General features: G+C 39.8%; 3 protein-coding genes and 1 long non-coding RNA gene across 4 annotated transcripts; all 4 read right to left on the bottom strand.

Annotated features, from left to right (window-relative positions):
- Positions 1 to 8,695: 8,695 nt before the first annotated feature.
- LOC138404618 (uncharacterized) lies at positions 8,696 to 11,788 on the bottom strand. The gene is made up of 2 exons (XM_069509184.1): positions 11,752 to 11,788; positions 8,696 to 10,968 (listed from the first exon to the last, which is right to left on the bottom strand). Exons 1-2 carry the CDS (start codon positions 11,786 to 11,788, stop codon positions 9,797 to 9,799), a joined length of 1,209 nt encoding a protein of 402 aa, XP_069365285.1. The 3' UTR covers positions 8,696 to 9,796.
- LOC138404617 (uncharacterized) lies at positions 10,986 to 13,103 on the bottom strand. The gene is made up of 2 exons (XM_069509183.1): positions 13,095 to 13,103; positions 10,986 to 12,864 (listed from the first exon to the last, which is right to left on the bottom strand). The coding sequence occupies exons 1-2, from the start codon at positions 13,101 to 13,103 to the stop codon at positions 11,995 to 11,997; spliced, it is 879 nt and encodes a 292-aa protein (XP_069365284.1). The 3' UTR covers positions 10,986 to 11,994.
- Positions 13,104 to 13,230: 127 nt separating this feature from the next.
- Positions 13,231 to 16,737, bottom strand: LOC138404620 (uncharacterized). The gene is made up of 2 exons (XR_011238500.1): positions 16,316 to 16,737; positions 13,231 to 15,547 (listed from the first exon to the last, which is right to left on the bottom strand). It is a non-coding gene; the product is annotated as an uncharacterized lncRNA (long non-coding RNA).
- Positions 16,738 to 20,277, bottom strand: LOC117995987 (uncharacterized; the record flags this gene model as incomplete). The annotated part of the gene is made up of 3 exons (XM_034984000.2): positions 18,382 to 20,277; positions 17,481 to 18,291; positions 16,738 to 17,395 (listed from the first exon to the last, which is right to left on the bottom strand). Coding segments are annotated over exons 2-3 (810 nt in total), but the record flags the coding sequence as incomplete, so codon positions are not given.
- Positions 20,278 to 23,965: the final 3,688 nt, after the last annotated feature.

Genomic DNA, 23,965 nt, shown 5'->3' with positions numbered 1-23,965 from the left:
GCTTTTTATACAAATTTCTCTCATGGGAAACTTGTGCCAATTTCTTCTGTATTCATATATTTGACGAGATTTTGATTGTTTGTACTGACGCAGTCTCTGTTGCATATCACGTTGAAACACCATTGTTTGCAAAAGACGAGTCTGATGCAGGACTGCAAGGGCATAGTGTAGACATGTGTGGGGCACAGTGGTGTGTAGGGCATTTTCATCTGGAGTTCGGAGAGTTCGTTCTTCATACCAGTCATATCTTTCAAACACTTATAGTCCAGGAGGTTTGCACTCCACAGCTTCTTCAGGGGGCCATAATAGCAAACATCAAGAGATCGTGTGTGACGAGTTGGACGGTTAAAAATACAAACCTTATGTCAATTGCTTCACACATTGTAACAATCCGGTGGTTGCAGATATGCGACGCTAAGTTATCTTCTATCAATATTTTTGTTCCAATTTTATGTCATCTCGAACCAATCTTCAAAGGTTGTGCTATTCGAACCAACCTGATCTGAGAGATTGTACCTAGCTCCATTCGGTCTATTTATTCTCCATTGCTTGTATAGATGTTCGGCCTTGTATACCACATACAGCCGCTGTAATTGCAAATATGATAGAAATCGCACCTTTTGTATAATTTAAAACTCTTTCAGGGTATTAACACCTCTGCGGGAGAAGCATTTTTGGTGCACCGAAATCTCAGGCGTCTTTTTTCTTATTTTTTCGAAGTGATTTTTGTCCTTCGGGTTCCATAGCAGGGTGTTCTTTATAAGCATCTTTAAGCAAAAGGCATTTGTCCTCTGTCCAATCGCTCATCGTTAATTGAATAAACTCCCGAGAATATTATTGTAGGTTCGTGACGTGACTCGGCCTTCGAGCGCACTGCGAGCGTCCTTTGATTCGGTTGTTGTCGGCTCGCTGCAAACCGCTTGCATTGCGCTCGCGGCAGGCTCGCAAACCATGTACTCACTATGATTTTGATAACAGTAACGTGCAACGGTTACGGTTACAGCTCACTAATGGATACCTGGCTTTACCCACTGCGTCTTTCGCCGAATGACTCTACTTCATTTCTTTTTTCTTTTTGATAATTGCATGTTTTTTATTTTCGCTATTATGATAGTAATGTGAGTTCTCCGCTGGAAAGCTTTTAATGTGGCTCATAATATATAACATTAGGGCTCAATTTGTGTGATCTGTTTGTATGTTTTCCACGCATATCCACCATAGGTTGGCCGTCACTGTTTTTTTTTGTATGTTTTGAATTTTTTTGCCTGATATTTGGTAAAGATTAATGAATGCTTTTTACAAACTAGCTGGTCTTCATTGGCACTATTTTTAACATAATATTTGAAGTAAAGGCTGTGGGATTTTTGTGAATTAACTACCTTTTTACAGGTAATGGTTTAATACTTTTGAATAAAAATTTATAGGTAAACTATAATAAGTTTCTAATTTTTTGTGCCTACATATATAATTATTGTAGATTGTAAATCGTCGTAACATACATATCTTGAGTCCGGCTTGGCTTAATAAAGATAATCTTCTATATTTTTTTAGTGTAATTTTAATTAGATAATTATTAATACCGTACCGTTAGTGAACGAATCCCGTGCGAAACGACTGTGCAAACCACGTCCTCGCGCGCAATTGACACGGTGCACGTCTGAGAAAATAATGTCTTTTAATTTGGCTTGTATGTATGAATTTGTAATTATACTGAGTATGACCAGTCGTGAAATTCTATCAAACTTAAGTATGTGAAACTTACATCGCGGAGTTTATTTAATTCTGCTCGTAATTTTTCGATTTCGTTAATGAGCCGCTGTTCCTCCGCTTGCCGCTTCGCCTCCCTGTTGTTTAAAAAGTTGAATAAGTATAATAATAATAATAATTCCCCCCCCCCACTTTCCAGCAATCCAAATACCACAAACTGGCATAGCTGAGCTTTCAACCAGATTCATGTTTGTCACGCCGGGATCCAGGAAAAAAGTGTCTGCAGTCTCCGTACTAGGATGTGTACAGTCTTGTATTCCCACCACTCTTATCCATTGTTTACAACTGTAAAGTTAAAATGGTATAATTTAATATCGCTGGAAAGCGTTCTTGTCGTATCTTGAAATATGCAACTTTACACCAGAGCCAAGAAACCTTTTCAAAAATTCATAACTTGAAATTTATTAGGTTTACAGAATTTTTGTTTGGGAGCACGTATTATTTTAAATGAACGCTCGGATGCCATAAACGATTTATTCTAAAGTAAGGCTAACATAGGTTTTATATTTAATATTTCAATTCCAATTATTATCTAATTTCTCAAATCCTTCGACTGCGTTGTCTAGTGTATATAACAGAACCCTTCGCGTTATATCCAGCGTGTTTATTAAAAAATTCTGACATACTTGTCTCCTTCCGTCTCCTTCATTTATAAAGTAAGATATTTGATTGTTCTTCTTCTTCTCGATGACTCGCCTTTATCTGTCGTACAGTTGTCCATAGTCATCCAGCTCAGACATGATGAAGTAACGTTTTTTTACAAATTTAGGAAATTCAATCTTCTGTAATACATTCGTCCAGGAATATAGTTGCTCGTCTTAGATGAGTGGCCATCTTCAGAAACTCTTTCCTTTTTTCATACAGTCTCAACGCCAGAGACAGTGATCTACAAAGCTATCTCCTTCTACATCGATCGATGTACATTACTTTCGACTGCGTATTGTAAAAGTTTAATTGAATAAAATATATTTTTGTTTATTTATTTATTTAAGTATGGATAGTTTTTGCAACTCTACTAACTATGAACGTTGTCCACAGGTAACATACAGCAGTTGGCCGGGCCGACTCCGTTCACGTACTTGGGCAGCACTCTGACTACATTCCCCTCAGCTAATAATACAGGTGAGAAAGTTTATAAAAAGCGAGTTAATTCATTGGAACTGGATGACAAAAATCGGCCAAGTGCGAGTCAGATTCGCGCGCCGAGGGTTCTGTACTCGGGTATTTTCCTCGACTTGCCGCGGACTATACGTCATCTGTACAATTTGAACATCCGAGATATTCTCACGGATGACGAAGAGATCGGATGATGGAAGTCAGATGTAGTGCGTAAGCTACCATACAAACAGTTCTGTGACTACTTCGGCGGGGTGATTACGTATCTCGCGACAGGGGTAAATCTCGCGATCATTGCTGTCAAACGTTACACGTAACAGCGGCTAGAGAGAGACAGCAATAGCCACAAAGCAAAATAAGAAGAAGAGAGACAGCAAATGAACTGTCGTGTTGCTACTGCTGTCGTGTTGCGTCACCGAGGAACGTATTTTCACGGACTCGGATCGGATGAGTACGTAACCACCCTTACTAACTCTTTAGTCACGCCTAAAGAAGCTTTACTTCAATGAATTGGGTGTTTGCCTACTTTTGAATTTGATAAATATTATTACTTTTTTATGGACTAGGATAAAAATAATGACGTACGCTGAAAAAAATATTAAAATCCAACAAAGACTTACAAAGTTACAGGCATTTTAATTTTGGAGTGGGAGGGTCTTCTGTCCCTCTCTTGAATTTGTATGAAACCGCACGAAGCTCCTATGGCATTAGTAGGTGTGACGTCAAACTGCTGCATCGCTATCTCTGTCTAATCAGAAATATTTAAATGCTTATAACTTTTTTGTTATTTGATCGATTTAATTAGTTTTTTCAGTTTACGTCATTATTTTTATTCTAGTTTATAATAAAGTATAATAAAAAAATTTGAGTCAAATACCCAATTAATATTATCTTTTTTTCCCAGGATCGAATTGGCAACCTCAACCGCAGCCACCTCTGAGCACATCGCTGAACATGCCCACCTTCGGCACCGCCCAGGCCGACTCCAGCTTCCAGCTTCAGAAACCGCCCGGCAAGCGGGGGAAGCAATGATATTGGAGATAAGGTACACGAAAGTAGACCTTAAACTCGTGGACATTGTGAACAATTTCGTGTGTGAATGTGATCTTACTGTAATGTGAGTTCTAGTTTAAATGGAATTGTTGAATAATATCGCACATTGAAACAAAGATGGCGCTATCCAAAATTTACATCTACAGTGCGACAAGGCTCTCTTGGCATTTGAATGACATTGACAGGAGAACAAAAGCTTAGAATATTCAAACAAGAATAAAGGGGACACTTGACGGCAACGTTAGTTGCGATTTTCGCCACGCGCCAAGATAGCCTTGTCGCACTGTATAGTATGCGATAGGTCGAGATGGTAATCGGGGTGTGAGGTTGGGGGACGCCCTGCTCTCCCGCACTTCACCCGCGTTATTCCGCACCGGGATAGCGCTGGGGCTGGGGTGTCTGGGGCGTCCCACCTCGATCGTCATCACCTGTCGCGTACTTACTACACATCAGTTGTAGTTAGAAAAACAGTTGCCTTGTAAAAATCCTTGTTTCTTCTATACTTTTCGCTAGATGACACTAGTCATTTTATACTTTGTTGTTTTAAGTTCTGCTGAACGCAAATCTTTAAATTTTGGAAAGGGTCAGTTTTGTTTTCATTGTATGATGATTTATGCTAGACCGTGCCGGGCCCGAGCCGTGCCATGTCAGCGGCCGCCCGACGCGCGGACGATCCACGGATTGCAATGTTGTATGGAGAAACGTAACACAGATGAGGCTCGGATGACTCGCGACACGGCACGGTCTTTGTATGAGGACACATATGTCCTCATACAAATTGTCAATCTGGTGCCTCGGAGGCGGCACGGCTCGGGCCTGGCACGGTCTAGCATAAATCATCCTTTAATGACTTTAATGTTAGTGTTTATATTGTTGTAAGACGTTTGTTACAAAGTTTGTACCAATTCTAATGTACTTTATATTTTAAAATGACACGACCAAAAGCCGTTCTCTCTTTTACTGCAGAGAATTTGACATGCTACATCTACACGCTTGTCCAATCCACTTGTACCAAACGCTCCAATTATAATCCGGGTATCTTTAAAACGAGAGTTTACTCTTGTTTTAAAGATACCCGGTAACTGTTGTAGGCACCTTCTAGGCAAACGCTTCCCATCTTAGGCCACATCATCACTTCCCATCAGGTGTGATCGTGGTCAAGCGTGCGCCTATAATGAATAATAAAAAAAACGCTTGGCCAGTGCACACAAGCCTAACATTGACCATGCACACGCTTGGGAGGGCTCCATACCTTGTTTAGGGAGTCGAGCTAATAAAGAGAGCCAGAAAAATATAAAGAGAGCCAGCGCGTGCCAGACCTTCGTTATTTTATAAAAGCTGAAAGTTTCTCTGCGCATTCTCCCCAACATAGGGAGAAACGATCAGGGACTATGAAGTTTGATTCATGGCGGCTTTGGGAGACAACAGGTAAGTAATAAAGTTATAAAAAAATCTTACGTTAGAAAACAAAGTATTTTTTTTATATTTTCCTCGGAATAGTATTAGAAATCACGTCATGCATTCCCAGACACTTAGTGTCGTGGCAACCGCCTTTCAGACGCTCTTAAAATTTATAAGTTTAAGGGTCTCTTGGCGACTTGGCAAGCGTGTGAATACGTCCACTCATACTGACTGACATACGTACCATCATAATGAAGGTCCTTTGATCCTGTAATTTTTTTCAAGTTTCATTAGTTTGGCGTTTGTGTTGCGACATAAAGGTGAAAACTAACTATGGTATTATTAAACTCTACTTGCACTTAAATTCGGCTTCGATTAGTGTAAAGCAGTGGCCCGACCGCCAGCGAGAAAACGACTAACTATCGGCGATTTTCTCTCAAGAAACGCACAATAAATGTACATTCCGTGTATACGAAATCAAAAGTTGCTCTCTGACTGTTCACACTGCAGGCGACGAGTCGCTTTACTAGTTTTGTCGCTGAGCGACGAGCTTTCAAAAATAAACTTGCTCAGCGATATTCGTTCAGCGATGCTCGCTTGCTTGAACACGTGTAACGCGCGCGCAGGTTTGCACAGGACTGAGCGACCGCGGGCAAATGGCGCGAGTAATCGCTCGTCGCACTTGCACACTCGCTTATAGCCCGGCGACAAAACTATCGAAACTACACACTCGCTTCCCGCTGATCGCCAACTCGTTTAAGTTTCTAGTTCTACTCGTTTCTCGTTCATCGTCGGCGGTCGGACCACTGCCCAAAGCTGGAGATTGACATGTAACATTTTGATGTAATGTATCGAGTTTTTGTAACTCAAACCAAAGACTGACTTGTAACGTTGGCTTGTAATGTATCATTCTCGGCGAGCGCTACGTGCTCCACTCGACTAACGGTTTTTTTGCGACTTCTCTTTGAGTCTTACATTACAAGTCAATGCAGGTCGCGTCATCGCGAGAGCAAATCACAAGCGCAAGTTGTAAAAAGATTTTTCAAAATCGGTCCAGGGGTCTTAGACTAATCGGGGAACTTAAATCCTTTTTTTTTTTTTTTTTCCGCTGGTAAAAATGCTATTAGGCATGCCGCACAAGGGCGGGTATGTGGGACTCACTCGCGGTTTGTTTAACCGCCATCAGCATACCCACTAAAAAACCCAGCGGTGCCGTCCGCGTCAAGTATAAGACGTCTCAGGATCCCGGATATCGGATGCGACTGAGACGTCCTGGCGTTGGGCCGGCACAAGTTTACTCCCAATGCCTAGGGCAGGAGAAGGTGAGCATACTGTCTCCTTCTCCTCCCCTGTCTTCTTCTGCGGAGCGGGTGGGCGTCGGCGTCCAGCTCTCGTTCCCGCTCCGCGGCCTCCTTCAGTGATATGACAGTTTCACAGAAGGAGGCCATTACGCCCCAGCTGGTCTCACTACTGATCATCTCGTCTATTGCATTTGAAAGTGAGAGGCTTCCTCTGAGGGTCGACGACAGGATGTGCCGCTGGGGTCCCCATGCCGCACACTCTACCAAAGTGTGATGTGCCGTATCTTCTGGTGCACCACACTCGTGGCAGGCCGGCGTCTCCTCCCGTCTCGCAATCTGATGCAGGTACTTACCAAAACAGCCGTGCCCTGTAAGCACCTGCACCAGCCGGTACGTCAGCACTCCATGTTGCCTTTTAAGCCATCGCTCAAGGTATGGCCGAATCGCTTCAACCGACCAGGTACCGGCGGCAGGCGTCTCTAAGTCCTGCTCCCATCTATGGATCAGAGCTGCACTAGCCAGGGCTCTTATTGAGCGGTTCTCCTCCGCCTCTGGTCGCTCTCCCCGGGCCCTCGTGACCGCACGGTAGCGGTATATCTCGGTGAGCACCTCAGCCTGGAGTTCCCAGGGTGGGTCACCCGCCAGAAGAGTTGCGGCTGTCCAAGATACCGTGCGATACCCACGAATTGCTCGAACCGCGATGATTCTTTGTGGTCTCCGCAGAAGCATCTTGTTTTGTGGAGTCAGGGCATGTATCCATATTGGCGCCCCATACAGTGCCATGCTTCTCACAATTCCTGCGTATAGTCGCCTACAGGTGGACTCTGGCCCCCCAATGTTAGGCAACAGTCTTCCTAAAGCGGCGGCGGCATTAACAAGCTTAGTGCCTAAAAGCTCGAAGTGCTTTTTAAAACGCCATCGTCCGTCCAGGGTCAGACCCAGATATTTCATGTGGGCCTTTACTGGCACTATTGTGCCCTGTACTGTGATTTGTGCACCACGTGGTGGACCTCTGCGAGGACCATGGAAAAGGAGGGCCTCAGTTTTCGAGATTGAGACTCTCAAACCCAGCAGCCGAATCCTATCCACAACCAGTGACGTGCCAATCCCCGCCAATCGAGCCGCCTCTTCATATGTCCTTCCACGGGCTGTGACGAGGGTGTCGTCCGCATAGCATAAGAGCCTCATCCCTGGAAGCAGCGGGGCCCGCAAGAGCCAGTCGAAACCAATGTTCCAAAGCACAGGGCCAAGGACCGATCCCTGCGGAACTCCGCTGCAGACACGGCGCCGGAAAATTTGCCCGTTTCTTCCCTCCCACACGATTTCTCTGTCCTGCAGGTACGACTCCAGCAGTCGCCGGAGGTACAACGGTACTCTGTGGTAGCAAAGTGCCTCGAGTAAAGTCTCGAAAGGGAGACTATTGAAGGCATTTGCAACGTCAAGCGAGACTGCAAGGACCACTTCCCCTCTATCAGTTGCTTCCATGGTCATACTTTTCAAGGCATCCAGGGCATCCAGGGTCGAGCGGCCTGCTCGGAATCCAAACTGCGTCTCAGATAGATTCGGGCCTACTGTCTCAAGGTGCTCCATGAGACGAGTGGCTAGAATCTTTTCTAAGAGCTTGCCAGTCTCGCTGAGCAGAACTATTGGTCTATATGCTGAAGGGGAATCCAGCGGGCGACCTTCTTTACGCAACAGGCATAACTTTCCTTCTTTCCATGATTTCGGGAACTGTCCAGTGCGTAAGCATTTATCGAACACCTCCCTGAATTCCATCCGTAGGAATTTCAGAGCAATGTATAAAACTTTGCCCGGAATACCATCGGGTCCCGGTGCTGTCTTTCTAGCCCGTAGGCGGTCGAGCGCTAAATCCAGTTCTCCCTCTGTGATAGGAGGGATGTCGTCCATATTCTGGCTCCCAAATGGGGGTGACATAGCCGGAGGGACGTGGTTCTGGGAGTCGGGAAACAGTTCTCCAACTACACGCCACAGGAGATCAGGCTGCAGGGTCTCTGTGATGGGTGCGCCTTGTGTGCTGAGTTTATTTCGCGCAACGCGATAGGGGCGCCCCCAGGGGTCCCTGTTCAATGTCTCTAGCATCTCTTCACGGGCGGACTCCTTAGCTTTACTTATGGCTAGCTGCAGATCTTTCTTAGCCTGTCGATAAACGCTCCGCACTTGATCCTCGAGATCCGTGTTCTGATCGTTTCGCCTACGGTACCGAACATACGCTCTGCGGGCTCTATTACTGATTGCCCGGAGGTCTGCGATTTCAGGGGACCACCAATACACGCGGCGGCGAGGGGACCAGCGTCGGGTACGTGGCATGGATGCATCACAGATGTCCTTCAGGACGTTGCACAACTGCCCAGAAAGTTCGTCCACGCTTGTGTTGCCATTGCTGCTGGAAGAAGACCACCGCCGTACAATGGCCGCCTCTTTGGCCAGATCGCGATCTAGTAGACTCAGGCACCAGCGTGGAAACTGACTTGAGTTTCTGGGGTTGTTCCTCGGCCCCGGACTGGTAGAGATCTCAAAGCGGATGTAATTGTGATCCGAGAGAGTCTCCGCCTCTTCCTCCACTCTCCAGTTAACCACCCTGTTCGCAACTGTGGGAGTTGCAAATGAAAGATCAATCACAGACCCCCCCTGCTGCCGCACACAGGTATGTGCCGTCCCTCTATTGAGGAGGGATAGACCCGAGAGAAGAGCCCAGATCTGTACCGCCCTACCCCTTGCATTTGTGATAGGATTTCCCCAAGCCTGGGACTTAGCATTAAAGTCACCAAGAACAACGATGTACCCCCCCGACTGTCTATCGATAGCTGCCCTGACAGAGTCGAGATAGACTTCAAATTCCGCCAGGCTGCGGTTGGGCGAGAAATAAATGCCTACCACTACGTATTCCCCCCATTTTGCCACCGCATACCCGGAGCCTCTTTCTAATACCGTAAGAGGAATGTCGGTATTACTTCTGGTCAGAACCGCCACCGAGCCATCCAAGTCACCAACCCAGTGTGATTGGGGAGGAATATAATATGGTTCGCAGGCCACTGCCAGATCTATTCCCCACTCCAATATAGACTGCTGCAGGAGATCCTGAGCCCCAGCGCAGTGGTTGAGGTTCGACTGGAGAAAGTTTAAATGACCCGACTGATTCATGATGACATTTCAGCTTCCTCTTGCGCCTGATGGCAACCAGCGCTGGTGGCAGGCTGAGACATTAGGACCATCTTACTCCTTACTGGGGGAGGGTTGCAACTCCTACCCCCCATTACATGATCTGAGGGTAGACCTGCGTCTTTGCACACTAGGCAGCACATGGAGGCTGTGCATCCCAGCGATTTATGACCGCTGCCCCCACACCGGAAGCACAGGTCACCTCGGTCTGCAGCGGATGGGCAGACAGGCTTTGTGTGCCCAATGCCGAGGCACTTGAAGCAGCGCAGGGGGCGTTCCTCTAGCACCTGAACTTCAGCAGAGCTCCAGCCAACTCGCAGCCTCCCGGCATCAGAGATCACTTTAGCCACCTCAATGGGGCAGTGCAAGACAGCCATACCCACCCCTCTAGGCCCGGATAGCACATCTCCAACTTTAAGCGACTGCGTGGAGCAGTTGCTGACTCGCACGACGGCAGCGATTAACTTTTCTTTTGTGACAGAGTCGTCAAGGCCGGTCACCTTAAGGGTCACTAGTTTAGAGGGGCGAACCACGCTAGCCACGCCATCTAATACCGTGCGGAGCCTGTTCGCTAGCAATTCAGCCTGTTCCGCCGTCTGACCCTTAGGCAGCTCTAGAAGTCTTGCGCCTGTGGCCGCCCGGCGAATTTTTATTCCGTCGCCTATGCCAAATTCTTCCAGGTTGACCTGTTGCTCTGCCTGTTCCAATATCTTAGCGTAGGTCACCCCCTTCTCTACTGCTGCTGGCTGCAATGTGATTACGACCGCCGCGGTTTTGGGGGACCTAAGTTTTGCTACAGCCGACTGAGTTGGTTTGGCGGCAGTTTCATTCGACGGGGCGGCGGTGGCGGCGTTGGCAGTGGATGAAGAGGCTTTCCTGCTCTTCTTCCCTTTTTTAACGACGGTTGCCCAGTCAGTGACCTCCCTTGCCTCAATTCGACTTGGTCCAGCAATTGTTTCGGAACTCGTGGGATTTGAGGCCGCTGTGGCACTCCGAGTCATCGGGCCCATCCGAGCACTTGGAAGAGCAGTAGCCGGCTGAGTTGCTGCCACTTCCTGACATTGTTTGTCGCCTGCTAAGGGTGGACGGTGCATCTTCTCAGGCAGAAGTCGTTCTTCGATTCCGGCGAATCGGGCATCCAGCATGACGCCTACTGATTATTAGCGTCTAAATATGTTAGGTACGATTTGGGTTTTTCCTTATCATAATCTTCCATAAACTGATTATTTGCTTTTGCATAACGATTGCTACATTGAGATATGCCTCCTCTAATTCCAGTTTTTATAAAAGCTATTTTGTCATAGTCAGTCAATAACTCTAACTCAATTTGAGTATATTTAAGCATAGCATCCCAACTTAAACCAGGAGCTGTATAATAATGAGCTGGATCTAAACCATATGTTTTGATGCAAATATCACGAAAATTTTCATATATATCCGTTAATAACAAAACATCCGTTTGCAAATACAAATTAGAATAATCCAACATGTTTCGACAAGAAAAATGATTCCAAACATCTTTTGCATGATTATAGTCATCATTGGAAACATCGGAATTAGACAGAGAACTGTAAAATTGAGACTGAGATGGGAGTGATGATGATTTTAAACAATCATAAGAAGTCATGTATTCATAAGGATAAATACCTTTTCTTCTTAAACGGCTAAAGTCATCATTATGAGGAAAGTTTATTTTTAATGATTTAAATTGATTGTCATTCAGATTTTTTGCTAATTGATCAAGACTGCACGGCAAAAATTTAAAAGAATCTATGAATCTTAAACTTATCTGTTGGTTATTAACATTTAATATCTTTGAAAACGAAATGTATCTTTCTTTATTTTGAGGTATTAGTTCGATTTCCCCTTCCGTAAAATTCAATGAGTGAACAATAAAATGTGCATCATAATTACTAAGATTATGTAAAATTACAGGAATATGACGGGGAGCTCGATATTTTTCTGCACATGATTCATGTGCTACACCTCTTAAATTTCCAGTATGCCAGTCAAAGTCCAGAACGGATTCTCCATTCAGACTTGATTCACATATGTGACAGTTATTAGAATTTGCAATATTTATTTCATCATCTTTTGTTAGTGGGTTTGGGCGTTTTTGAAAACTATTTTTTCTGCATATTAGTTTTATGTCCTCACAGAGCCGGTCCATAAATACTTAAGAACAATCTGGACCGCTGTATGTTTCATATTTTGAAAGGCTATCATCATATGAACATTTAATATAATATCCAAAACTATACACTTCGTGTTTCTGAATGTTCTCAGTAAAAGGTTTAGAGGGATCGTTTGAGCATGAATTTATTGGGTTTAAAAACGCTTCGAAATCAGCATATATTACAAATGGTACTCTTAACTTTTTATTAAACTTATCAAACTTTATTTTATTGTTTGATGATGGCTGTCCAAACCAATTTTTTTTAGATAGTTCACTGTTTGGTAATTCTGTTATGATATGAACGCAATCATTTTGTTGGTGGTTTTCTAATCTCTCATGTGTAGGAAAATGTAGTAGGCATCCATCACATAAATAAATCGCGTGTTCTTGATTTGAAATTTGCTTGCTTATTAATCGTGACATATTTTTAATATAGCAATAATGAGAGTTAGTTTTATTTGAAATTAATAATAAATTAACGTGAGTACTATTTCGAGATTTTGTAAAGTAGAGGGGACCTACAACACTATGATTTTTCTTTTCTTTGTTATATTCTAAACCAAAAACATTCACACTGATATTGTTTTGCTTTTCCACTTTAGGTATATCCGTTAACTTGACTGGAAATGATATGCCATCAAACTTAAGTTTATCAGAATGCATACTGTATGACGAGACTCTATCGGTTTTGCTACTAACAGGATACAAAGCAGAAAGTAATGCCCATTTAAAACACATATAATCAACATTTTTAACATTTATCACTGCTTTTTTTGCTCTAATATCTTGAGGTAAATCAATGTATGATGTACCACGAAGAGGATTAAATTTATTTACATTCACATGTGAGGCGTGTAGTTGCAAAACCCGCTAAAATACTTTTTTTAACTCCCCTTTTACACTTGAAAAAAACTTGTAACGCTTTCTGACTAAACAAACGCAATCCTGTTAGGTATTAAAATTATCGTTGGAGGATCGGAAAACAGGATATAATAAATCTATAGGCAATATTATCTTTTTTTTTAAGTTATCGGCGAAAGTAAATTCATTGTAGAGGAATTTGAAACTCACTCATAGTTATAGAGGCTTATGACATTTACAGATGACATTTAAGGGGGTTTTGCAAGGAACATTATTGAGAGCTACTATAACGTTTGGATAGTGTTATGCAATAAATTTTAGTATGAAAACTTGAAAATTATAATTAGCCAACAGGAAAATAATAAAACACATCAATATTATTGTTGAGGAGTTTATTACATAGAAAAAAAAAAACAAAAATTCTATAAATTCAAAACACGTGTTATAATGCATACATTTTCAAAATGTATGAAATTAAACAGAGTACACCGTTAAGCATATTATACAAACGAAAATTTATGTAAATCCTATTTTTATATTATAAATGTGAAAGTTTGTGAGGCTGTATGGATGGATGGATGTTTGTTACTCTTTAACGCAACAACGCATGAACCGTTTTGGCTGAAATTTGGCACAGAGATAGATTATAGTTTGGGAATACAGACAGGCTTTTTATCCTGAGAATTACAGAGTTCCCGCGGGAATTAAAAAACCTTAATCCATGCGTACGAAATCGCGGGCATCCTCTAGTGATAAATAAAAAAGCATGGATTTGACTCGCTCCAGCAATGCACGGGGCTGCAATTATTTAAACAGTATGGCATAATATTAGTGTAAACTAAACATTTGAAAAGAGCAACTGCCAAGTTTCTTGCTGGTTCTCCTCGGTAGAAACGGCATTTTGAACCAGTGGTAAATTATTATGACGATTCAAAAGCACTTGTAAAAGTTTCTACACATACGAACTTATCTCTTCAAATCCGCCCTCACACAAGTCACACGCGTCTACGGAATCATCATTGTCCTCGATCCGATTGTCTAGAAACAGCTGAGTCTGCGCTCTTTCTTGGATTTTTTTATAAAATTCTAAGCTTTCTACTTCTTGCCAGTTGTTGCCAAAGTGGGTCGACAAGAGTTTGACGACATCTTGTAGCTTCGATTGCTTGGGCACGATTTTGTGGGGTTGAATCAGTACAGGTTGTATATTTATAATTTTTTTATTTTTCTTTGTAATTATTTTTTTTTTCGTTTAGTTCACTGTTATAATTTACTTCTCCCTGTACTAAAATATTGTTTGTTTTTGTCCGGGTCAAAAAAAAAGCGCTTGCTTTTCATGAAAGGAAAATGCCAGCTGCTTGTGGGTTTTATAACTGACTCATATCCCTTTTTCCAGTCGTACACTGCAATATCTGCAAGACCTGTGCATGTTGCGTTTTCCTCCAATACTGAAACGTATTCTAAAGGCGAAACTATCACCTCCTTACCCTTAAGGGTTTTTTCTATTTTTGCAAATACCCGGTCAGGAGGAATAAACGAGTGGCCAACGACAGGGAATACTAATTCCACTTTTTTAACATGTCTTGGAGCCTCCGTGTAAAGCCACTTTCCGAGCATAGCAACCATACCTGTGTTTTTATTCTGACCAGAACACCCATCAGATATAATTCTCAAAATTGTTATTCGTTCATCAAAACTCAGTTTCTGTAAGAAATGGTAGACTGCGCTTATAATTTCGTTACTTCCCTTGGCATGCGTTGTTTCATCCCAATAGTACGAGTGTACATTTTGTTTAGTTAGTTTTGCTTTCGAATTCCCCAAAACTATGGCAAAATGATAAAAGCTGAATTGCCGGCTATAATATGCTGACTGGTCAGGTAATTTCGGCAAGGCCTGATTTTTTTGACAGTCGAATGTAATAGTTTGAATGTGCTCACTGTCATTTTGGAGAATTTTGTAAAATGCTTTAAATTTTAGACGGTGAATCCTTTTCTCAATCATTAACTCGTTTCTTTTAGATGTTTCGGGTTCCGATTTTAAACGTTCATCTATTGCGATACAAGTCGAGCACACATCTGTTCTAGGGGACCCAAAACCAATATTGTACTGCGTGTTAAATATCTTTCTGAAAAAACTTTGCTTAACATGGAGCGCTGGTTCACGAGCCTGGTTGTAAAGGCGCCACATTTTTCGAATGTTTAACTCCGGAGAAAGATACAGTCTGTGAATATTTTTCGATCGGCAATAGTGGCTTTCCTGTCCTTTAAATGATTCTATAAACCACTGTACCGAATATTTTTTTGCTTCAAACTTTACACTATTTCGGTCACCACCTCTATTTTCTGTTGGCATCGAACCACCACTCTCATAGAATCGATTCAGGACACCTTGAATACGGTCTTTTTTAATTAAAAGTGCTGCTGTAAATGTTTTTTGACACACAGGAATATTTTTTCCATCCTTTCCGAGAATAGTGTATTTTATTGCTTTTTTCCTTTTACTGTTAGCTTTGCCAGCTTTAGCTTTAGTTACAGAGCAATATTTTAACAAAAAGTTATCTTGCGATAATTTGTTTGAGCATCGATAAAAATTTTTGTGAAACTTTCGGATATCTTGACAAGTTAGTTGACTGCAACGAAATGCCTTTTGATCATGATTGCACTTTGGAAATTGAGGTAATCCAGTGGGCTTGTACCTAGAAAAAACATATAATCTCTAATTAATTCTCAAAACAAAAGAGTTGGACTCAAACACGAAGGGTTCCGTACTATCGTACAAGAAATATCACTTTTTAATTTTTTTTATTTTCATGGCGGCCATTTTTAAACTTTTATTATTTGTTATTATAGAGGCAATAGAAATATACACTCTGTAAAATTTTAAACTCTCTACCTATGATGGTTCACGAGATACAGCCCGCTGACAGACAGACAGACAGACGGACGGACGGACGATTTAGATTTTATAAGTAGGTACACATTATAGGTAGGTAACTAGGTACATAAGCAAAACGATTAACAAGCTCATTATTCATTCAGAAAAATATAGAAACAACTAGCTTCTGCTCGCGGCTTCACCCGCGTGAATTTTGGTTTTGTAAAAATCCCGCAGGGACCTTGGATTTTTATGGGATAAAAGATAACCTGTGTGTTAATCTAGTTTATAGCCTATCTTCATTCCAAATTTCAGCTAAATGAGTTCAGAGTTGTGAAGAAGTAACAATCATACACACACATACATACAAGCTTTCACCTTCATATTAATTAGGTACCTATTGAAGGCGAAAGTTTAGTGATTATGATTAAATAAGCTGTTATTCAAAAATCGAGCTATCTATAATATACAGCAAATATCAAATCTGTTCAGCGTGTAACTCCCGGCCACTTTATTGTTTCTTGCAGCGCTTTGCATAACACCATTTTTTGAACAAAATAATATAGAATCAGGTCAACTTTTTACTCACCGTTTATCACGAGCCACTTCACGTTTCCACAAAGCTTTATTGATAGGACGTTTCCGTGAGTGTTTAGGGTCACATTTTGTCACTAACTGCATCATTTCATCCATTTTATGTTTTTAAATTCAATAAAACTCGATTACACTTTTTCACTACTCAACACAAATCGCCATACTGTTTGTCAGGTCACGTGGTGCGTACCAAGCTCTGTGATTGGTCGATTCTGTTTTAGAGGAGTTTGAAATTCACCCATGTCATTATAGCGGATTTTGTTACCAAGCATGAAGTTAAAGTTATAATTTAGTGCTGTTATAGTGGGATTTGCTCGGAAATGAGTTATTCACCTAATAGAGATTTGAGAAACCTATCAGGAGAAATCAAAAAGTCGATTTCTATATAAAATCGTTTTAGCGGGTTTTGCAATTACACTTCTCATGTAAGCATTTTATGTTTGTTAAGCTCCAACCACTATCTTTTCTCTCAAAAGAACTAATTTTATTTTTGAAAGTGTCACATAATGATGACAGGAAAATATTTAGATCGTCTCCACGGAAAACTATATAATTTGATGTTTGAAAGTCAAACGAGTTTGTTAATTCTTTGGTTTGTTGTATAAAATCGGCGTGTAAAATGAAGTTTACCTTAAAAACAGTATGTTCTTTTATCGACTCTTGGATAAGGAATAAAATATCATTTTTTATTGAATTCAAAAATGATTCAGGGGTCTTAAAAATGGATAAATCATCATTTTTACTATTTATCATGTAAGTTATTATTCTTTGTCCAAAAGCTGAATCAATTACTGAAACATTTGACAATGATGGATGTGACTTTAAATGATTATTTTTATGCAAATTACTTTTTAAATGATTAGAAAAATACCTTTTGTTAACAAAAATTTTACAAATATCACACTTCACTTTATTACCTTCTGAATATTCAGCTGGTGTAGTAGAGTTGATAGGGTGTTGAATAGCTGAAGTTGAGGCTCCTTCATTATATTTCACTCTTTTCACAGAGTTATTTACTGTGGAATCATTGGACCGCTTTAAAGCTCCGCCAGTTTGAAGTTTTTGTTCAGTTGGGCTAGAAATAAAAATAGAAGCATATAAAAACAATCAATAATACACACATCATGTAATTTAAAAAACAATAATGTTCAAATACTTACATGATTGAATCAATTTCTTCACAAATATTATACAATTCACTGTCATATGCTGAATCCAATAAATCGCAATAATCCAAAGCTTCAGCTAGTTCTTGATCACTAATTGACGTGTTGAAACATGTGCTAACACAGACTTCACTTGTTTCTTCCATTGTTGAGACTTGTATGTTAAGTGTACCAGAAGGCTTACTGACATTACTTTACGATTTACAGTGTGTTTTTATACAAGCAGTTAAGTGTTATTACTGTTATTTTACGTCGAACCATTTTCACTAATTGAATTATGGTGAAGTTTTTGTATGATGTAGTTAACTAATGATAGATTAAGATATTAATTATTATATGAGTATTTTTTACAGCCCTCTGTTTCTGCAATTTCTTTTGTTATATTATAAATCATCTCATTTGTATAGCCAAGAATTTTACTTGTTTTTTGAGTATAATATTTAATCTTTACACTTGCATGTTTCCAGTGTTGAGACGGAGGTATTTTGGTTAGTTTTTTTAAGTCATACACCTCTAATTTAATTAAATGTGTGGCTGTCGCACCATCGTTGGAGTTCGTAGAAATATAAGATACACCATCATCTTTGTTAGCTCGAGCTACTGTTGAACTATTAGATTTGTTTTTATTTTTTGACGGCAATTCAAAAAATTTGTCTATATTTTCACATGTCCTTTTCATTTTCTTTGGTGGTATTTCATGATCTATAATCAAATCCTGTGTTCCCTCTTCTGCCAAATTCATAGGAAAGTAATATTGTTTAAATGTATTATTTTCTTGACTGTTACAAGGAGAGTATGATATATTCTGCAACAATAAAAATAGACTATCAAACTGATATCAAAAATATTTATATTAATTTAAAGATAGCTAAATGAAAATAAATTACACACTCACCTCCATTGTTTATCACACAACACTTATTTATCACACACTCCTAATAAAAACTTGTGTAAACACAATATAGATTTGAAGTCAAACTGTAATGCTGTTCAGTAGAACGAGCTAGTAAGTATGGCAGAATTAATGATTTATTTTGAGCTTATATAGTAAAACCAATGGTATTATCATTAGTAATTAGCGATAACAACTAGTTAAACAGAATGTTATCGTTAAGTAAGTTAAGCAATCAGTATTTGAAAAATGTGGTTAGTGATTGTGACAATCGAACAAAGCCAAAACTGAGGTGATAAGCTAACTACCTAGATAACGATGTATTGTTGGAATTTTCTAATGATGGGCCTATAGAATTCCAAATACCTGCAATGAGTAATGACTACCAAGGTTTGACTCATATGATGATCTATTTAAAAGTTAAGATATTCTTTATTTAAAACTTAAAGTGTGTATCACAGATGCGAAGAAATATCCAATAACTCGAGCGGAAGTTAAAGTTTTAACAATTCCTTCTGGGGTTCAGGGTAAAACGCTCGATAATATTTTTCTTGGTCAAGTTCCTAAAAGATGTATTGTCGGATTTGTTAACAATGCAGCATTTAATGGAACTCTTACGAAAAATCCATTCAACTTTGAAAATTATCATATGAATACATTTAGTTTATATATTGATGGTCAACAAATACCTTCAAAAGCTTTGCAGCCATCATTCGATAATAATACTTTCAGTTCAGCCTATCATACGTTATTCTCAGGGACGGGAATCCATTTTTTAAATGAAGGGAACGGAATATCTAGGGAACAATATGCAAAAGGCTATTGTCTCTTAGCATTTGATTTAACTCCTGATTTATCAGCTCACTCTAGTCATTGGAATCTTATAAAGCACGGTAGTGTTAGGCTAGAAGTTCGATTTGATACAGCTATCCCTGAAACCATTAACTGTATCGTATACGCAGAGTTTGATAATGTTATTGAAATTGATAAAAATCGTAATGTAAGCGTGGACTATAGCAGTTAAGAAACCTAGTTTTGTAAATAGATTAAGTTATAATTTACATTAATATTGAGGTTTGTAATAAAACACTGATAAAAGAAATATTTTTTATTTTATTTTAAGTTATCAACCATTATTTATAATATGATGTGTAGTGAAAGCCAGTGGTTAAGACGTCCACCTCCTAATCGGAGGTCAAGGGTTCGATCCCGGGCATGCACCTGTAACTTTTCAGAGTCATGTGCGTTTTAAGTAATTAAATAAGTGTGTGAAGTCTACCAATCCGCACTTGGCCAGCGTGGTAGACTATGACCAAAAACCCTTTTCATTCGGAGAGGAGACCCGTGCTCTGTAGTGAGCCGGCGATGGGTTGATGATGATGATGATATATAATATATCTGAAATAACATGGTCTTACTTTCCATTCCTTTATGATCCTCTGCAACGATAAGATCAGTAGTATTGAAGTAATATGAATACAATTGAGATAAAGACATATTTAAGAAGAATCCACCCAAGTCTTCAAGACAATGTGTATGCTGCTAACCGATTACCGATTTATGTTGGAACACCAGCCTATTTAATCAGCAATTTAGACCCCGATTACAAACCAGGGTCCCATTGGATAGCCATGTATATAGATATAAATGGTGTTGGACAATATTTTGATTCATTTGGACGACCACCAATTAAATATCATAAGCAGTTCCTGGAAAGAAATACAAGAATGTGGCATTTCAATACAAGGAGGATTCAAAATGATTATACAGCAGTTTGCGGCGAATATTGTATAATGTATTTGTATTTCATGTTTACGGGCTAGCTAGGCTGTTTTTTTTTTTTTTAGATTTCGAAGTTGACCGACCGGCGGAGGGGGCCGAGGTTGGGAGGGGGCCCAGGAGGTGGGCCAGAACCGGCGAATCCCCTACTACTCACTGGGCACTCTAATCCACAACTTTCCTGTGGTCTTTATCGATACGTTTTTTACATTCTCGGATGATACAATAACGATAATTACTATATTTTTCATGTAAACTAGTATAGAAGTCATGTTTATTAAACTTTGGGAGGTTATGCTGTTGTTTACAAATGCATGACGTCAGAGCACAGATAATCTATGGGCCAAACATGGCCGACAGTGTTTTCACCTGTCTAAGAAAAATATATTTTTAAATTAAAGTTTTACGGTTTTTAGGGCGCAAAAAAATATAATGTTAATTTTTTTGATCTAATAGGACAAATATTAACCATTTAAGACCAACTTAAAAAAAGTGTCAACTAGCCTATTGTGATATTTATTGAAAAAATAGTTACAAAAGTTGGAGAACATTAAATTTCCTTCGCTACCAGTCTGTGCCGGAGGATTTGCACGATGTGTCTGCCGATTTGTAATCCGTGACATTCTCAAATCTGTTCCAAGATCGTCAGCGATTGACTCTGCTTCGGCTTATTGATTCATAGTCATTTATGACGTATATAAATGACATCCAATACTGCTATTATATAAGCATTACAAGTGGCCCGGTTTTTTTCTTTTTGGAGCAGCTAATTAGATGTGCAGAGGTTTAAAGTAATTACCTTAAAAAAGTTATTACAATTTTATTAGGGTTCTGATAGTTTGGGTTAAAGATTTACTTGGAATTCAGGCTGCTATTAGTACTTAAACAAAACCAGTTACCACCTCTGTGATAGTCTAGTCACTAGGAGCCGGACGTCCTAGCCACTAGACTCTAGTGGTTAGGACGCCCGGCTCCTAATCGGAGGTCGGGGGTTCGATTCCCGGGCACGCACCTCTAACTTTTCGGAGTTACATGCGTATTAAGTAATTAAAAAAGCACTGCATAAACATATAAAACATACATGGTTTTAAATCACTGTTAAACCAAGTGATATTAAATATTTAACAGTGCTTTAAAACCATGTACGTTTTATCCCGCAACGGGTTTTTTCTCTTAATTACGTCAAAAGCATAAATTAAAAGCTTACTTAGCAACTAACTCCGTAGTTTTATTTTCTTGTTACACCCCCACTCATTCTGGTGTGGGTTTGGTCGCTTCAAATGGATTCTTTTTTTTTGTCTTAAGATTCAACATTTTGCCAATTCAACATTTTACAAATTCAACATTTTAGGAATTCAACATTTTGGGCCTGACGGTCTTGAACAGGAAGCTCCGATAAGTTCGATGTAATAGGTTGAAAGTTAGCTATAGATCGTGTCCCACAAATGAAAATGTTTGTGACCCAGACATACTGCCATCAATGTGTTGAAAGAGATGTCTAAATGGAAGTTCGTTCATGTGTAATAAACAAATAATCCATTGTAAAGGTCTTGTACGATTACACTGTAATTAACTCACCAACTTGTTGCTAATACAACTCGCCAATTCCTTTTTCGCCATGCGTCCGAGTTGCTGTTAGTTAGGTGGTCACTTCATGTATTTCACAGGATTTAATTCACAGGCACTGGTTATGTTGTTTAATTAGTTCAGTAACAACTCTTTTCAGTGTTTTTGTAAATTGTTTTACTGTACCAACGTCTACACCACCTATCACCATTGAATTTAAAAAAAAAACATGTATTTTACTGATAATTCTCATTTTTTTCTAAAATCAGCTTTTCTAATAATTAAAGAAAACAAAAATTTCTCATTTTCTCTAAAATAGTTAGTCAAAAGAACTTATAATCTCATTTTTTCTAAAATGAGAAATACGTTACTGGACTAGCAGTTCTAATAACGTACAAAAATCTATAATAAGTTAAAAAATTAGCCGAAGAAACGAAAAATACGAGCATAACAGTAGCTAATTTACGGGGATTCCAAACCACACTTTGTGCGGGGTAAAATGAGCTTTATGATGTGTGTTGTTAGAGTTGAGTTTAGGTTGTGTAATGTGTGAAATGGGACGATTTCGTGATATTGTCCATTAGTAGAGCTCTCGCCTGGTGTGTGTTGTATGGTGTGGGGGGTCAGATGGTCTGGTTTGACGTCACGCGTTGTAAATTTGTAAGGTGGTTTTTGTATTCCAGACCAGTGACGTGATGGGCTAGTGTCCATTAGTAGAGCTCTCGCCTGGTGTGTGTTAGTATGGTGTGGGGGGGTCAGATGGTCTGGTGTTGAAAATCTGTGACGTCATGCGTTGTAAATTTGTAAGGCGGTTCTCGCATTCCAGACCAGCGCTTGGGCAGCGCCGCGCCGGAGACCGCTGACGTCACGCTGAGTTGCGATGCACCTCCATGTGTTATGTTTACATGTGTGTGTGTGAATATATATAAGGTAGTTTTGCGTGTGTAATATGCATTTTTGTGCAGCTGCGAGTGTGTGTGCTCGTTATAATGTTGTTCCCTAGTTTGTTGCCATGGATGGTATTTTTTTATTTGCAACGTGACAATGACCCCACGTTGGTATTGAGAAATGTTACACAATCCTTGATTAATAAGGACTTGAGATATTTGTGTGTTGAACAGTTGAAAAATCTAAGAGCAGTTCAGCTGTACGATCGTCATAATGAAAAGCCGATTAAATCGTGGGCAATGAAGTTTTTTTTTAAACAAGCTGACCTCAGAGATGATAAGACATATCATTCGTATTATGTGAGTGTGACGAGTGCGGATATGAAAAAGTCCCAATTCCATTTACGTTTGTGTAGTGATAGTGGTAAATTGTTATTATACAAATTGGAGATCATAAGATTTCATAATACACGTTCGCGACGAAGTAGTATGAATAGTAATAATACTCTATTGCAAACGTGGTCTTCGGACTTGTTTCACCAAACATATAAGGACGAGATGGGTTTGGAGATTATCGTCTCACTACCTAGAGGTGGTGGTGGCCTTCATCAACGCAAGCAGCAGCACCACCACCACCACCATCAGCAGCAGAAACTTGAAAATGAGAATGTTACAACAAGAACAACATCGATGCCAACTACAACAACAACAACAACAACGAGCACAACGACGACGGCTAAGCCGTTAAGTGAAACCTGTCAAAGATTTAAAGCGGTTCTTGAAAGTATCCATAATTGGTCGAAGGAGCGTTTAGATAAAATGATAAATGGTCATATGAGCGATTCCGAATGTATATCTACTATACCCATAAAATGAGAAAACTATTAAAAATAAATCATACATGAAAAACCGCATGCAGTATATTGTATATACAATATCATAATTATATTAGCTCTAATTTTAAATGTTCTCGAACGTGGAAATATAGGTTATTGCTGATAAGACCTTCCTATTGTTATAGTTCACACAGTCAATTATTAATTATTATACTATAAAATTTGTATCCTGTTATTGCAACATTGAGAATTATCAATTATGTTCTCATTAAATTAATTCTACTATTGCGGTTTATAATAATTATTTTCAGCTAATGATGAGTATATTTTATTCCCATATTATTTATTATGAATTCCTTTTATCATCAATTTGCGCATTTAGGTACATGTAAATTGCAAGTGGGGAGGAGGACTATGTATGAGTTTTCGTAGTATAAATACACCAACATTGAATCTAAACTCGTACATTCAACTAAAGTCTTTAAACGAACGAACAGTTTACTAAGCAGCGCTCATCTC

Source organism: Maniola hyperantus, unplaced genomic scaffold, assembly GCF_902806685.2.
Source record: "Maniola hyperantus unplaced genomic scaffold, iAphHyp1.2, whole genome shotgun sequence".
Classification (NCBI taxonomy): Eukaryota; Metazoa; Arthropoda; class Insecta; order Lepidoptera; family Nymphalidae; genus Maniola; species Maniola hyperantus.
Note: the sequence above shows the minus strand (reverse complement) of the source record. Positions and strands in the feature narration are given on the sequence as shown.